This window comes from Scylla paramamosain, unplaced genomic scaffold, assembly GCF_035594125.1.
Source record: "Scylla paramamosain isolate STU-SP2022 unplaced genomic scaffold, ASM3559412v1 Contig7, whole genome shotgun sequence".
NCBI classification, from domain to species: Eukaryota; Metazoa; Arthropoda; class Malacostraca; order Decapoda; family Portunidae; genus Scylla; species Scylla paramamosain.
Genome location: NW_026973672.1, coordinates 635,001 through 649,507, shown reverse-complemented (window position 1 = coordinate 649,507; position 14,507 = coordinate 635,001). Strand labels below are relative to the sequence as shown.

The window sequence follows — 14,507 nt, the reverse complement described above, 5'->3', positions numbered from 1 at the left end:
GTGTGTGTGAGAGAGAGAGAGAGAGAGAGAGAGAGAGAGAGAGAGAGAGAGAGAGAGAGAGAGAGAGAGAGAGAGAGTAGTTGCCAGTTGTGTCGCCTCACAGGGTCCTGTGAGGCTGGTGGTGAGAGATTAAGGAAATTGAATCAAATATAGTAGTTGGTTGCAGAAGTGAAGTTGTGTGAGAGGAACTAGCTGTGGAGAGCTTAGCTGTAGAGCAGTAGTGAGGGTTGTGTTTACATGGTAAAGTTGGTGACATGGTGTGTAGGGTAGATAAGACATGGAGGGATTCTGCTGACTCTGTAGAGGAATGGGTCATCTGGGGTCACATATCTGGTCCATCAGCCTCAGAAGGGAGTAGATTGTGCCCAGTCATCAGAGAGAGAGGTGTTGTGACTTTTTCCATAAACCATAGATCCTCAAATGCTGACTCTCATAGTCGTAAGTGTTGAGTTGTGGTTAATTAGCTAAGTAACTGCTACATGTTAAAATACACTAAGAATTATTATACATGTATTGCATTTAGTTTCTTTTATGCTGAATGCTTGTTAAGGCATAAACCATTATGTATTTTGGTTATTATATTGCACTTTATTATGATGGAATGTTATCTCTTTATGATGCTTCTGTGCCTTAATTGCATGTGAATGTTTTATTGTGTTTCAATATTCCTCATGCTGATGATGTCAAATTGTCACTACAGGTTAACTGCATTAAAGCAAGTAAATGACTGGGTCGTTTGTCATCCTGATCCCTTATAGATGTAATGGTGTCTACAAAGAGAAAGAGAGAGAAAATTTCTCAATACTTCCTCTCTCTCTCTAATTCTTCACTCACTTCTCACTTGCTGCTTATATGTATTCTTTCTACTTTCTCCTTATCCTCCCATCACCCTCCTTCACCCTTCCTCAACTTCCTTAACTCATGTACTCTCCTTCCCTGGATTATGTCCTTTCCTCTTTTGTCTTGTCTCAAATCTCCCACCCTATGACCTCCCCTTCTCCTTATATGTCAGAGATAAGGGACAAGGGAGAGGAAAGGGGGAGGAGAGAGAGAGAGAGAGAGAGAGAGAGAGAGAGAGAGAGAGAGAGAGAGAGAGAGAGAGAGAGAGAGAGAGAGAGAGAGAGAGAGAGAGAGAGAGAGAGAGAGAGAGAGAGAGAGAGAGAGAGAGAGAGAGAGAGAGAGAGAGAGAGAATTTTATTAGTAGTAATATTATACTTTACAATGTTTTTGCTTAGTGTACTACTGTTTCAATTCCACAGCTATAAACCCAGTTATACAAGCCTAGGTAGCTGTATTATGGCTGTATTAGACGCAGGGTAATTATTAGATACTTTTTTCAAGAAAAAAAAGCATGTCTAATGTGCTGGCAAATGTGGTAATGGCCATCCATGACATGCTTTGATCAGTATGAGAGTTAAAAGTTTTAAGATACTGGAGGAAGAAGACGAGGAGGAGGTTTGCTTTAGCAGTACAGAGGGTGTTTGAGTTACAATTACAAGCAAGATACATTTCAGTATCAATGTTCTGCAAACAATGTAATGCTTGCTTGCTTGATAACAGAGAGAGAGAGAGAGAGAGAGAGAGAGAGAGAGAGAGAGAGAGAGAAAAACACCTTGTCTTATGGGTGATGTGATAATACTGAGTGGTGACAGGCTTGAGGCTTCTGCCAAACGCAAGAATTGAACATGCCAGGCATACGACCCTGGGTTAAAATAAGACGCCTCTCTCTCTCTCTCTCTCTCTCTCTCTCTCTCTCTCTCTCTCTCTCTCTCTCTCTCTCTCTCTCTCTCTCTCTCTCTTTCTCTTCTCTCTCTCTCTCTCTCTCTCCTTTTTGGGTTATACATACCTTTATTCATGTTATTAATTAAGATGGCTGTTGGAAAGCATAGGACAAATTTGTTTGCCTATTGGTGGACTTTAGAGTGGGTATAGCCAAAGTCCAGTAGGTGTAGCCATGAGTTATGAGACATTCTCTCTCTCTCTCTCTCTCTCTCTCTCTCTCTCTCTCTCTCTCTCTCTCTCTCTCTCTCTCTCTCTCTCTCTCTCTCTCTCTCTCTCTCTCTCTCTCTCTCTCATGCACATTTTTCCCTTTCTCCCTCTCTTTTTGGAGTATACTTGCCTTTATTTATATAATTTATTAATATGGCTGGCTGAAAGAATAAAACAGGTATGTTTGCCTATTCGGGGACTTAATGTAATGGAACAGGCTTTCTGTGCCATGCAGTGCAACACTCCCATCCCTATGCCTCTCAGAAGCTGACTGGTGGAGATCCCTATGCTGTGGAATCTCAAGCCAGACTCACTGTGGTGCAATATGATAAGTTTCTAAATTAAATTTATATTTTAAACTAGCATCTCAAAATAAACTGCTACAGGGTCTGTGTCCTTGGGTGGTGGGCACCTTTGCTATGCTGCTGTGCTGTGTGGGTAGTGGCAAAGTGGTATACTAGGTAAATATGGTACACAGTGTCAAATTTGAACTTTTGGTTAGCAAAGGGAACAATATCGAGAGCTCAATTTCATTTTATGAATAGACTTCGCATCTCTGAATATTTGTAACTCATTACCTCGTAACTCAGACTGTATATGTCAATACAATCCTAAAAGGATTAAGTACTGCAATTCTCATTCAGAAACATTTTGTTAGCAGGAACGACAAACTCTCGCAGTCCTGTAGAGGAAGTTTCTTTGTGGCAGTGTACGTCATGTAATGAGTATCATGAAAGATTCGTTCAGTTTTGACCAGTTGTTTGATTTCATTATTGGAAGGAAGAATTTGAAGAGTTGGAAACTTGAGAATCATGCATTTTTGTTTGTGATTAAAGAGCTAGTGAGAAGTGAAAATGTTTTTTTAGGTTTTTTTTTTTCTTATGTGGGAAGGACTGATATTTACAGAGAGTGAAAATCATGACATGTTCATCAAGTTCAGGGCAATGAAATTAGAGTAACTGCACTTTCTGACCAAGACAGAATGCATTGTTCCTCTTTCAGTCTTGGCATGACATTGTTTGCTGTCAATAGTGAATGGATCCATTTTTCTTATGATTCATTGCATTTTTTGAAGAGCCTCAGTAACATTATTTTGAAGGAGAAAAAGTAAATGCAGCAAGCATTTACACACATTCCATTGTAGACCTACTCCCACAAGAAGCTGTCCTTAATGCAGTATATGTATATCAGGTGCATAAATCCTTTTAATTGCTGAAATGTTTCAGTTACTCTTCATTTTAAAGATGTTTATTGCTAAATCTTGTCTTGTAAAATTTGCAGGGAATGTAAGAACAGCATGAAAAATGTGTGGTTCACCTCATGTGCACATCACTACAGAGGACTGGTTGATACTTTAACTAGACAGCACTTCAGATGCTCTGGCTTGACTGATCTTTGTTCAGTTCCCACATCTTAGTTATGAGTTGGATGAATGACACCTCTTTGACACTGTTGAGGTTGAAGAGAAAGTTGATGTTCCGGTTGGACGAGGTTTATTCGCACCTTGAGCATATGTAACAAATACCAAATATAAATATACAAATCTTGAAACCTATGCAAATAATGCAGTGAGTGAATAATATGGGTAATGACTGTAATGAAATACAAAACAAAAAAATCTAGAATATAAAGGTAAAACTTGAATGGGATGAGTGGACAATTAACTATCAAGGAAAAAGCATATTAATGAGATTTTGTGAGTTTGTTTTTAGTCACTGCCAAACTGTTCTGTTCTCTTCGAGGATGCTGTACTGAAGGGATGACTTAAAACAGCATTACAAATACTCCCCCAACAAGAGAGTCCTTGCCTGGTCAGAGGTCAAGACGGTCAGGCTGTTGGATGAGCCGTCCAGTGCGGGACGAGGTGGGGCAAGGTCCATCTTTAGGGGATGGTGCAGGAGGACATGCACTCAGGTGGTGTGAGGTAGAAGTTGGGTTGTCAACAAGTGGCAATATAGGCGTGGAATCCTCTTCCTCAAGGTAGGCAGGTTTTAAGTGGTTGATTGACACCCAGTCACTGCCTCTGGCTATACTGATGCAAAATGCCTACGGAGTTACATTCTAGGGCGGCGTAGGGTCCCCAGTAAGGGCAAGTGAGGGGTGGTTTGTAAGCGTTGTACCTTACGAAGACATACTTAAAGGAGTTTAGTGATTTGGGGAAGTATCATGGAGGCGATGTCGTGTGTGTTTGGACACATGACTGGTACTTCCCCACGGTGTGCCGTAGTCTGGCGAGATTGTTGTCATCAACGGCTGTATTGGATGATGGACAGAATTCTCCTGGAACAACAAGAGCTTCTCCAAAAACCATCTCGGCTGGGGAAACATGCAGTCCCTCCTTCAGTGATGACCGCATCCCAAGGAGGACCCAGGGTAGTTGGGCCTTCCAATCTGGTCAGGTACAGTGTGCCATCAGCACAGGTTTTAGGGTGCAGTAGGTCCGCTCCACCATGCTGTTGGTTGCTGGATTGTAGGCCGTGGTGCAATGGATGTTTGTCCCCATCAACTCTCCCAGGGACGTCCACAGCTGAGAGATGAAGGCATGGCCCCAGTCAGAAGTAATGTCGTCTGGAACACCAAAGCAGCTGATCCATCCATGTAAGAGGGCCTCAGCGCAATCTCGTGCGGTAGCATTTGTCATGGGTATTGCTTTTGGCCAGTGTGTGGAACACTCTGTAGTGGTGAAGAGGTACTGTGAGGCATCTGATGGTGGAAGGGGGCCACCCATGTTGACATGAATGTCCAAAATGACACTTGGGCTGGTGGAAGTCTCCTATCCCCAACTCAGTGTGGCAGCCAACTTTACTTGTCTGGCAGGTAATGCAGCATTGGGCCCATTGCCTTATGTCCTTATTCATTCCGTGCCAAATGAATTTTTCCTTTATGAGATGGGCAGTTGAGTATCCAGATAGGTGTGGCAAACCATGGACAACATTGAAAATTTTGCTGTGTTGGGGCTCCGGGATGAGAAGTCGCAGACAACCGGTGCTAACATCACAGAGGATGGTATGGCCCCTGTCTCCAAAGGCAACATCCTCCCATCGCAGACTCGTTATGTCAGTGCGGTAGGCTGCAGTCTCAGGGTCATTCTCTTGAGCAGTTGCTATCTCTTCATAGTTGATTCCGAGGTAGACTGAGTTTATTTCCACTCTTGAGAGGGCATTGGCCACCAGATTCATCTTTCCTGGGGTGTATTCAATGGTGCAATTGAACTCAGCAATGCTGGAGAGGTGCTGGCCATTGTTGGTCTGACCAAGCATCACCCTGTTTGGAGAAAGCATGAACCAGTATGCGATGGTCCGTACGAATGCTGAATGGGATTCCTTCTAGGAGGTGTTTGAAGTGGTGAACAGCGAGGTAGACAGCCAGTAGTTCATGGTCGAATGTGCTATATCTTGTTTCTGCTTGCCGGAGTTCCCAGCTGAAGAATCCCAGTGGTTGTGTCGTACCCTTGATGGTCTGCTCAATGACTGCTCCAACAGCAACAGAACTCGCATCTGTGGTCAGTGTAAGAGGAGTGCTGGGGCACAAGAAGGAAAGAGTTGTAGCTGAGGTGAGGGCGGCCTTTGTGTCCTTGAAGGCTCATTCCTGTTTTGGTCCCCATTCCAGCTCTTTTGGTTTGCCAACGAGAGAACTGTAGAGCAGTTCCATGATCTGGGCAATGTTCGGCAGGAAGCAATGGTAGTAGTTTACTATACCGATGAATTCTTGGAGTCCTTTGATGGTGGTGGGACAAGGAAATTTTGAAACAGCATGCACCTTACCCAAAAGGGGGGAGACACTGGTGGATGATATCTGGTGTCCAAGGAATTCCACTGATGTAGCGCCAAACTGGCATTTGTTCTGATGCACAAACAGGCCATTGTCCTGTAGTTGCTGCAGAACAGTTCGGAGATGTTGGAGATGTTCCTCTGAGTTCTTGGAGAAGATCAGTATGTTGTCCACATAGCAGGTGCAGAAGGGAAGGTCTCTGAGGATGCCATCTATTAGGTGCTGAAAGGTTGCCCCTGAATTTCGAAGACCAAAAGTGGAGTAATTGAATGTGCAAGTCCCAAAGGGTGTGATGACTGCTGTCTTGGGTATGTCTTTGAGGTAAACTGGAACTTGAAAATACCCCTTTCAGGAGATCAAGCTTGGAGAAAATCTTGGCCCCATGTCGATTGGAGATAAGGTCTGCCATGTTGGGAATTGCCAGTGATCTGGTTCTGTAAAAAGATTAAGTTGCCTGTAGTGTCGCTACAGGGCTGCCAGGTGCCATCAGCTGTCTTGACGAGGTGAAGAGGAGATGCCCATGGACTTGAGGCTTTCTGACATATGCCCATTTGTTCCATGTCGGCTTAAGCTTGTTTTTCTGCTTGAAGTTTTTCAGGGGATAGCTGTCTAAACTTGGAATGAACTGGGGGGGTCCGTTGTTTTGATGTAGTGGAAAATTCCATGTTTTGATGAGTGACCATGCTGCTGATGGAGTTCTAGGCGGAATACTTCAGGGAATTCTTGTCTGAGCATGTCGTAAAGGATATCTATTCTCAATGAACAGATTTCTGTGTGTCGGCAGTGGGAGCCAAGAGGAGCTGAGCGGAATGTTGCTACATCCAGCAATTTATGGTTGGCAACATCAATGAGCAATCCATAATGACTCAGGAAATCCACTCCTAGGAGAGGCGTCTTGACATCAGCGATGACGAAATCCCAAGAAAAGCTGCGTTCGGCTGCTTGGATAGGGATGGTGCGGGTGCTGTAGGTGGGAATTGTACTTCCATTGGCTGCGATGAGCTTGATGTCTAATCAGTGTGTCAAAGGGCAGTTTCTGTCCTCTGCTGTGACTGGAAACAGGAAACAAAAAGTGCCTGTGTCCACCAGAAACTTACGGCCAGATAAGATGTCTGTGATGAAGAAACCAGAGGCTGGTAAAGCAAGCGCATTGATATTCCCAGGCTTGGGGTCCGAAGAGGCCACTGCTGTGGTCAGTGGTGGCCTCATTAACAGTTTTTTGGTCACTGGCAACCTGGGGTGCATTTGCAAGCTCCAGCTCCGAATTTGTGATGGTAGTAGCACAGTCCATGCTGTCCATGTTGGCTGGAAACTCCTGGTTTGCAGTTGCACGTCTGGTTGTCGGGCAGCCACTTGCAAACAGGTGGCCTGGCAGCATTGGTGTTGGGCAGGTTGTCAATTAAGGCAGGGCAGATAGTGTCGGGGGCACAGGACGCTTTTGCGGTATTGATAAGATTGTCCACCTTATTTATGAGCTCTTCCACGGGGCAGTCATCAGCTTCGTGTAGGGCAGCTCTCACAGATGAGGGAAGACGTTGCAGCCACAGCTCCCACAGCAAGTCTACCCGCTGTGGTTTGCCAGTAGTAGAGTCATGTTCAAGTAGTGTAGCTAGAGCTTGCATCTCATTCCATGCTGCATGTGCTGTGGTGTCTCCCAGAGGTGTTAGACGAAGATTTAGAAGACGTCGGAGCCAGGCGCTGACGGAGATCGTGAACTCTTTGAAGGAGATACTGCTTGAGGTCGTCGATGACATCTTTGTCCTGGTTGTCCAGCCATGCTGTGATGCGAGGAAAAATTGTCTCAGGGATGGCTTCCAGTACATAGTCGGCCTTGGTTTGAGGGCTTGTAACTTTCCTCAGTCGGAACTGAACTTCTGCTCGCCGAAACCATGATGCAGCCTCACTGGCGCAGAAGGGTGACAGCTTCACTGTGACGGTGGAAACGGTTGGTTTTGCATTGCTGGGCTTGGTATCTTCTTCCATTGCTGAAGAGTAGTTTCTTGTCCAGGGGTCACCAGTTGTTGAGGTTGAAGAGAAAGTTGAGTGTTCTGGTTGGATGAGGTTGATTCACACCTTGAGCATACATAACAAATACCATACTAGATATAAATATACAAATCTTGAAACCCTATGCAAATAATGCAGTGAGTTGATAAAACGGGTAATGACTGTAATGAAATACAAAACAAAAAAATCTAGAATTTAAAGGTAAAACTTGAATGTGATGAGTGGACAATTAACTATCAAAGAAAAGCATATTAATAAGATTTTGAGAGTTTGTTTTTAGTCACTGCCAAACTGCTGTTCTTTTCAAGGATGCTGCACTGAAGGGATGAGTTAAAACAACGTTACAACATAAGGTCAAATTAAAACTCAGATTAGCTCTTGACTTAAGTTCCTGACTAAATTTGAAGATATAGTGACATATAACATCAGACTGTTAAGATAATAATCTTTTCTATATAACTAATTGTACATACAGAAGAATTTTTGAACCTGATGAATGTCAAACAGTATTGATACCTTGTTAGATGTTAGACAGAAGCAGTGAAGCAAAAGACTAGATGTGGAATTTAGGTGGCCTCTCCATTCCCACTGAAAATACATTGAAGCATTCTAAGGGATGGAAACAGTACTGTGTGGTACTTTGGAGAAATCTAAGGGAAAAGATGTATTTTCCTTGGCAATCGTAAGTTTGTGTTGCCTTTGCATGTGTCCCAGCAACTGATCAAAGGCATCAGTTCCATCAAACTTGGAATATTTTTATCCCCGAGTATTAAATGGGAAGAAGAAATGAATATGAGAAATTGTAAATTTGTTACTTTGGAATAGTAAATTTTCATACACAGATGTACCCACAAAACTTTTTTTTTCCATTATATTCTTGCAAAATGTTCTGCTCTTGCCCTTCTCTAATTGCATGTCCCAAGAATTGAGTAAGAAGAATGAATTAATTTCCCATTAAGTCTATCCATTCTCTGCTAATTAGGGAAATGGTCTAAAGGTGGCAGTACTATAGTGGGATCAGAGCTTTAGTTAAGGCTTTGTGTTCCTTGAGAATTAAGCTTCCTTGGGGGGTGACAGCTGTACTATAAATCAACCTTACCATCTTCCCCTTCCCTTTGATGGGGATCCCCAGCCACTGGGTACCACAAATGAACCCACTCCCTTTTCTTCCTTGGGGATGCTTGTGAGGTAAGTTGATAACCCTGGCAGACATATACATATGGAAAACTTCATAATTAAAGCATTTTATACATACTGAAGTTACAATAGTGTAATGTATAATAATACATGTAATGATAGATTGAATAACAAATACATTAGCATAATCATAAACACAATGTAAATAATGCAGCTGGCTGCCTGGTGCTGTATTTGAACTTTGTTAATCCCATGTGTGTCACCACACCACTCTCTCCCAACTATCCAGTAAAGCCACAGGCTGCTGTCACACCACCACTTTTGTGACCAGATTTTTTCAACTGATTATGCCTTTCTTAATATGAGTCAATTGGATAAATGTTCAAATTGGTGTGGTGATAAGTAACTACTGGTGGAGCTCACAACAGAACAATAAGATGATAAACAAGAGGATATTCCAGCTGAAAAAGCAAGCATGAACAAGGATAACTGCAAAAATCAGCACAATGGCCTATGAAACAGGGAAGTGTAGACAACCAGCAGTTGAGCCAACTGATGTTTCCATGGGCTTATAATCATAATAAACAAAGTCTTTCATAAACTATAAGAACATTTGAGTTAAATTTGCTCTTTCATAACTTATCAGATATATATTCCAACAAATCATAAATCATTTGCTACTATAATATCTAAGTAAAACACTGGATTAGTCCATAAAATATATGAAGAAGGTCCATATTGGGACCCTTTCCCAAATGGCAACAATGTCGCCTCCTGCTGCTGTCCACCCCCACCATGCACCCATCATGTTGATAGTACCCCAAAGCAGACGACACAGTCACATCACCAATGGGTTGATTTATGGTATGGCTGAGCCCTCCCACTCTTAGTATGTGACTGCTCCCTAAGAATGAAGGAATTATACAAGGATTACCAAAAGTCAACAGGACTTCAAAGTAAGGAAAATCTTTTAAGTTACATTTTAGTAATTATGATAGGTATATACATTTTATCTCTTAAAAAGTCCTCTTTAATATGGTGCATTACCTGCTTTTTACATCCCTTGGAGATGTGTATGTGACTGTGCTGCTTCAAGTGAACAGCCTGCATGTGTTAATATTACTGCTTGGCTAGTCTTTGCCTCATATTTTCAGTGAATTTCATTAACAAATAAATGTTCACTATGAGGATTGATAGCCAGACTTTGAAATATTTTCTGTACCTGTTGCAATAAGTTGAAATATTTTCTGTACCTGTTGCAATAAGTTGAAATATTTTCTGTACCTGTTGCAATAAGCATAATTCTCTAGTAGTTGTTGCAGTAAGAAATTTTTTTGTATTTATTGCAGTAAGCAGAAATTTAGTTAACTAAAAAAAAGTTCTAGAATGCAAAGAAGAAGAAGTTCTAGATGCAAATAACTGGATAGATGAACAGGAAATACAGAAACCCTGTTACATTAGTGAATCTGATCTAAAAAAAAACTACACTGAAGGAAGGGGTTTTGTCAGATAAGTAAGTCAATATATTCACAAATATAAAGCAGAAACCAGATTCAGGCCATGACAGATGTATGGATTAAAGAATCTTTAACAAACATGGCAGTTATGATCATCATCAACTCCTTCCCCTCTTGTACTGTCAAAACATAAGGTGAACCAAGAAAAGCTTACTGTGGAGTGACTAATTTTCTTAAGATTCAGCCTCATGCACTCTTCTGGGAGCTTTTGAGAAATACATACTGCATACCTTAGCCTCTAGGCTGCTTAATTAAAAAAAAACATTTCTCTCTAGCTTTAAGACTGAAAACATATAAATAAAATTTTTAGGTCTATTTTGAATATAATAAAAATAGCTATTCAGTCCTGAATAATTGTTACTAGGTGCTAAATGTACAATAAAACAAAATAATTATATGTTCATACATTTCATATTTCTCATTTACATTTAAAAGTATATTTAATACTTTAATCTTGATTTAAATTAATTTCTTACATGACAATATTCTTCCTAAAACATCTTTTTGTACAATTCACCCATACACACTGACCATGTCATGTACCCTTCATGTATTCCATTATTTCCAGGTACTTACCCTTCAAAACAATTTATGCACTTTGGGATGCAGTAAGGAACCAGATTGACTATCACCACTTTTGATGACCACTAGTGGTTTCTTGAACTTCTGTGGAAGAGACAAGGTGTTAGATACTGATACTGATGTGCAGGGAAATAGAAAATAATAATAATAAAAATAAATGAGTTAATAAATAAATAAAAATTGCTGGAAACAAGCTAATGAATGGGGAACATATCCTGTGTGATGTGTTGCTTAACCCACTGACTACTTCCATCACTGAGGGCTACATCAATGATCTTGACTTGGATTACTTAAAAGAAACTTATTTATGCTACTAATTGTCATGGAAACAAAGAATGTTTGTAAAACCAATAAACAGAGCCTGGAGAATATATGTTTGCTATCCCTGTTGTGCTGTAACATTTGTAGACTGACTGTTGGTGAGGGTAGGTGCACACCACAGCACTTTTTGGATACTGGAGGATCTCAAGTAAGGCACAAAAAAGGCTGCTTTCATAAGGAAAAATAAGGATTAAACCTGTTACTAAATTCCATTCATTCACTGGAAGGAGGAAGCTGGAATGAGCAAGCTGAGTGGACTAAGGTGAATGTGTAAGCTGAGTGTTGGTTGGCCATTGTCATTTATTCCCCATTCAGGTATTTCTTTGTTTTTACTGCATTTTACATTATGTTGCAATTCATATGGTCCATTATATTTCATGTATACTAAAAGATGATAAGCGCAATATTCCAGCCTATAAAGAATAAAGAATTAATGAACAAAATCTCTCAAAGAATGCATCATCAATGTTGCCAAGTATGTGAGTAGTACACACAACAGTTTTCAATACATTCAAATAAAAATCTTGCACTATTGCAGTATTTTTATTATAATTCATTAATACTAAAAGACAATAATAATCAAAACACTCAAACTTACCATGTGAAATAAAGGAATAAAGAGCAAAACATATTTGTGAATGTTGTGGAAATTTCCACTATTGTGCATAATACCAATGCCTTATTGGTTTATGGTGTGATTTGTATATAAATTGTAAAGTTAAATTAAGGGATAATTAAGGTTAATTTAGTAAAAACTAAGTATTAGTTGCTATTATAAATAAATTGGGAATCAGAGATATGGAGATGATTATAGGTAGCTATTGTTTTTGATATAGGAAGGAGCCCACGAGGAGTGGAACTGCCTGACTCGCAGCTGCCTTTCAAGTCATATCTACTCCACTTTGAATATTCACTAAGTTGCTAAGAACTTAGAACCAAGGAAACCTGCACAGCAGCAAATAATCTGTCTTTGCTATGAAAACACATTTAGCCGCTGGCCTGGAATGCACAGTGACACCAACTCACCAACGACCACAGCCAGCCCAAACCACAGGTAAGTTATTGGTTATTTATGATTATATTTAGTTGTGTTTTCTGTGTTTGTGTGTTAGCTGGGAGACCATAGAGTGAGTGTAAAGGTCTAAAAAGTTCCCACAAATATAATTTACCACCAATGTTAGTATCAAGTATGTGACATGTAGCACTGTCACAACACAGCTGCCACAGGCAGTGCACCCTGCAAATAGTGCAGCTAACTACAAAGCAAGAAACCAAGTTCAAATCTTGGTCATGGCTTGGATTTTTCTGGGATGTCTGCCTGTTACTTGTTGGTTCACTCAGCTTTGAAATGGGCACCAGCCACCTGTGACTGGGAATGTGACGGCAATGGAGAAAAGGAAATGGTAGCCCTACTCCATATGCCATGGCCCAGGAAGGGTGGCGCTGCCTGCCCCATGCCAATGCTCACCAAAGTGTGGCCCACCTTCACTCTTTTACACCTATGGTGAATTAGCATATATGGTCTAATACCAGGTTACAGAATAAGATTTACCTTGATCTAGGCAGACATGGGATGAGGCTAAGTACCTATCAGTGCACAGGCACAGGACTAGACAGGGTACTTAGCTGGAGTTGGGAAGGGATGTCTGCCTGTAGTAGTAAGGTTAATAGGAGGAATGATGAACTGCAATGAACACTGGCTGGAGTCTAACTGCTTGAATGGGAGGAGTATAACTCTGATCGCTCCTCAAGTGTAACTGACTGGCATATGAAGCAAACTGAGAACAGTTTTGTTCCAGAAGCCCGGATCGACAAGAACTGTATCCTTGTTAGTCTATCCACTTGTTACAGTGGATAATTGAAATTATTACCCGTCAACATGAAACCCTATTGGGACAATAGTTTCGACACCACTAATAAATGTAAACTTTGGGAAGGCAGTGTGTGCTGCCTGTGGCAGTTGTGTGGTGTCACGTAAATGACACAAACATTGATTAGATTACATTCATTGAGAGATTTTGCTCATTAATCTTTTATTTTACATGATAGGCTTGAATATTTTTTTGGCATTTATGAAATATGATAAAATGCTCCAATTATACAAGATTTTAATTAAAATGCAGTAAAATAATATACATCGGTGAGTTGTGAATACACAGAAGCAATCAATCACTAAGCTTGCAAGTACGGCTTAGCTCAAACAGCTTGTTTAGTTCAGATTTCAGTAGTTGAATTACAGTTACATGAATTCACAGAGTGCACTTAGTACCTTGATACATGGGGTCTTAGAACACTAGCTAAAGATGTTAGTGTCTTAAGATTTCAGTGTCAAAATAAGGCATCATGTGTATAAAAGAATGAGGAAAAACTTAATTCTTGAAACTGAAAAGCCAGAGTTTTTTGCTATGGAAAGCAAAAGACAAGAAATAACACATTTAACATTCTTAAAGTTTATACAAGAATAGTTAACTGAATAATCACAGTAAATGAATTATATAAAAATCAAATTCTTAAAGATTTATGCACTAAATCTGTACTGTTAGCTCACAGAATAATATAGTTTCTACTTAACAACATTCCTTCAATATTACATACACTAATTCTTTAGAGAGAGATGATTATTTCCAAATTTTCTTAGAGATGCATGTCAACCTAAGATGACTCAGAAGCAACTCAGCTTTTGGCCAATGTCACTGGAGATGTTTACATTCAAGAAGCAGACAACAAGGGAAACCAACTAAGCAGTGGCTCTAGGCAACACTGACCAAGCTGGATTACTACTAGGCAAGAAGATGCCTGGAACCAATGTATGAGTGGCTGAGGTTGGAGACGGACACAAAACAGATCATTTACTGAATTTGTTGATGATGAAATTGGAAAGAACAGGGAAGAAAATGTTGAGGTGCATAATAGGTGTGATCACTCAGAAAACATCAACAAAATGGAAAAAGCAAGAATACCAGCAAGAGTGAAGTGCATTACAGAAGTGATAAGATGAAAATTAGATGTTTTGGTCATGCAGTAAGAAGAGATTGAAGATCAGGAAACAATTAAAAGAGTCTGGAGAAAACCAGTTGAAGGAAGAACATTGAAAGGAAGACAGAGTAAGATAGAGGGGTGGAATTACAGTAGAACTGCAAAAAATGGGAATCACAGATGAAGATGCAAAGAAGAGGAACAACT

At 40.5% G+C, this 14,507-nt stretch overlaps 1 protein-coding gene across 13 annotated transcripts in view; it reads right to left on the bottom strand.

Annotated features, from left to right (window-relative positions):
• Window positions 1–3,465: 3,465 nt before the first annotated feature.
• LOC135096773 (uncharacterized) overlaps window positions 3,466–14,507 on the bottom strand; it is a 17,124-nt gene continuing 6,082 nt past the window's right edge. For 3 of the 13 annotated variants that reach the window (XM_063998508.1, XM_063998507.1, XM_063998518.1), the window contains exons 3-7: window positions 10,189–11,087; window positions 9,952–10,157; window positions 9,724–9,808; window positions 8,284–8,355; window positions 3,466–7,808 (exon numbers count right to left, since the gene is read on the bottom strand). In XM_063998508.1, coding sequence (XP_063854578.1) covers window positions 4,599–5,270 — 672 coding nt within the window. In that variant the 5' untranslated portion in view covers window positions 5,271–7,808; window positions 8,284–8,355; window positions 9,724–9,808; window positions 9,952–10,157; window positions 10,189–11,087 and the 3' untranslated portion in view covers window positions 3,466–4,598. Of the gene's footprint in view, window positions 7,834–8,283; window positions 8,356–9,723; window positions 9,809–9,951; window positions 10,158–10,188; window positions 11,088–13,919 lie in introns of those variants that run through there. The other 10 variants (XM_063998515.1, XM_063998520.1, XM_063998514.1 and 7 more) reach the window with 9 other exon arrangements.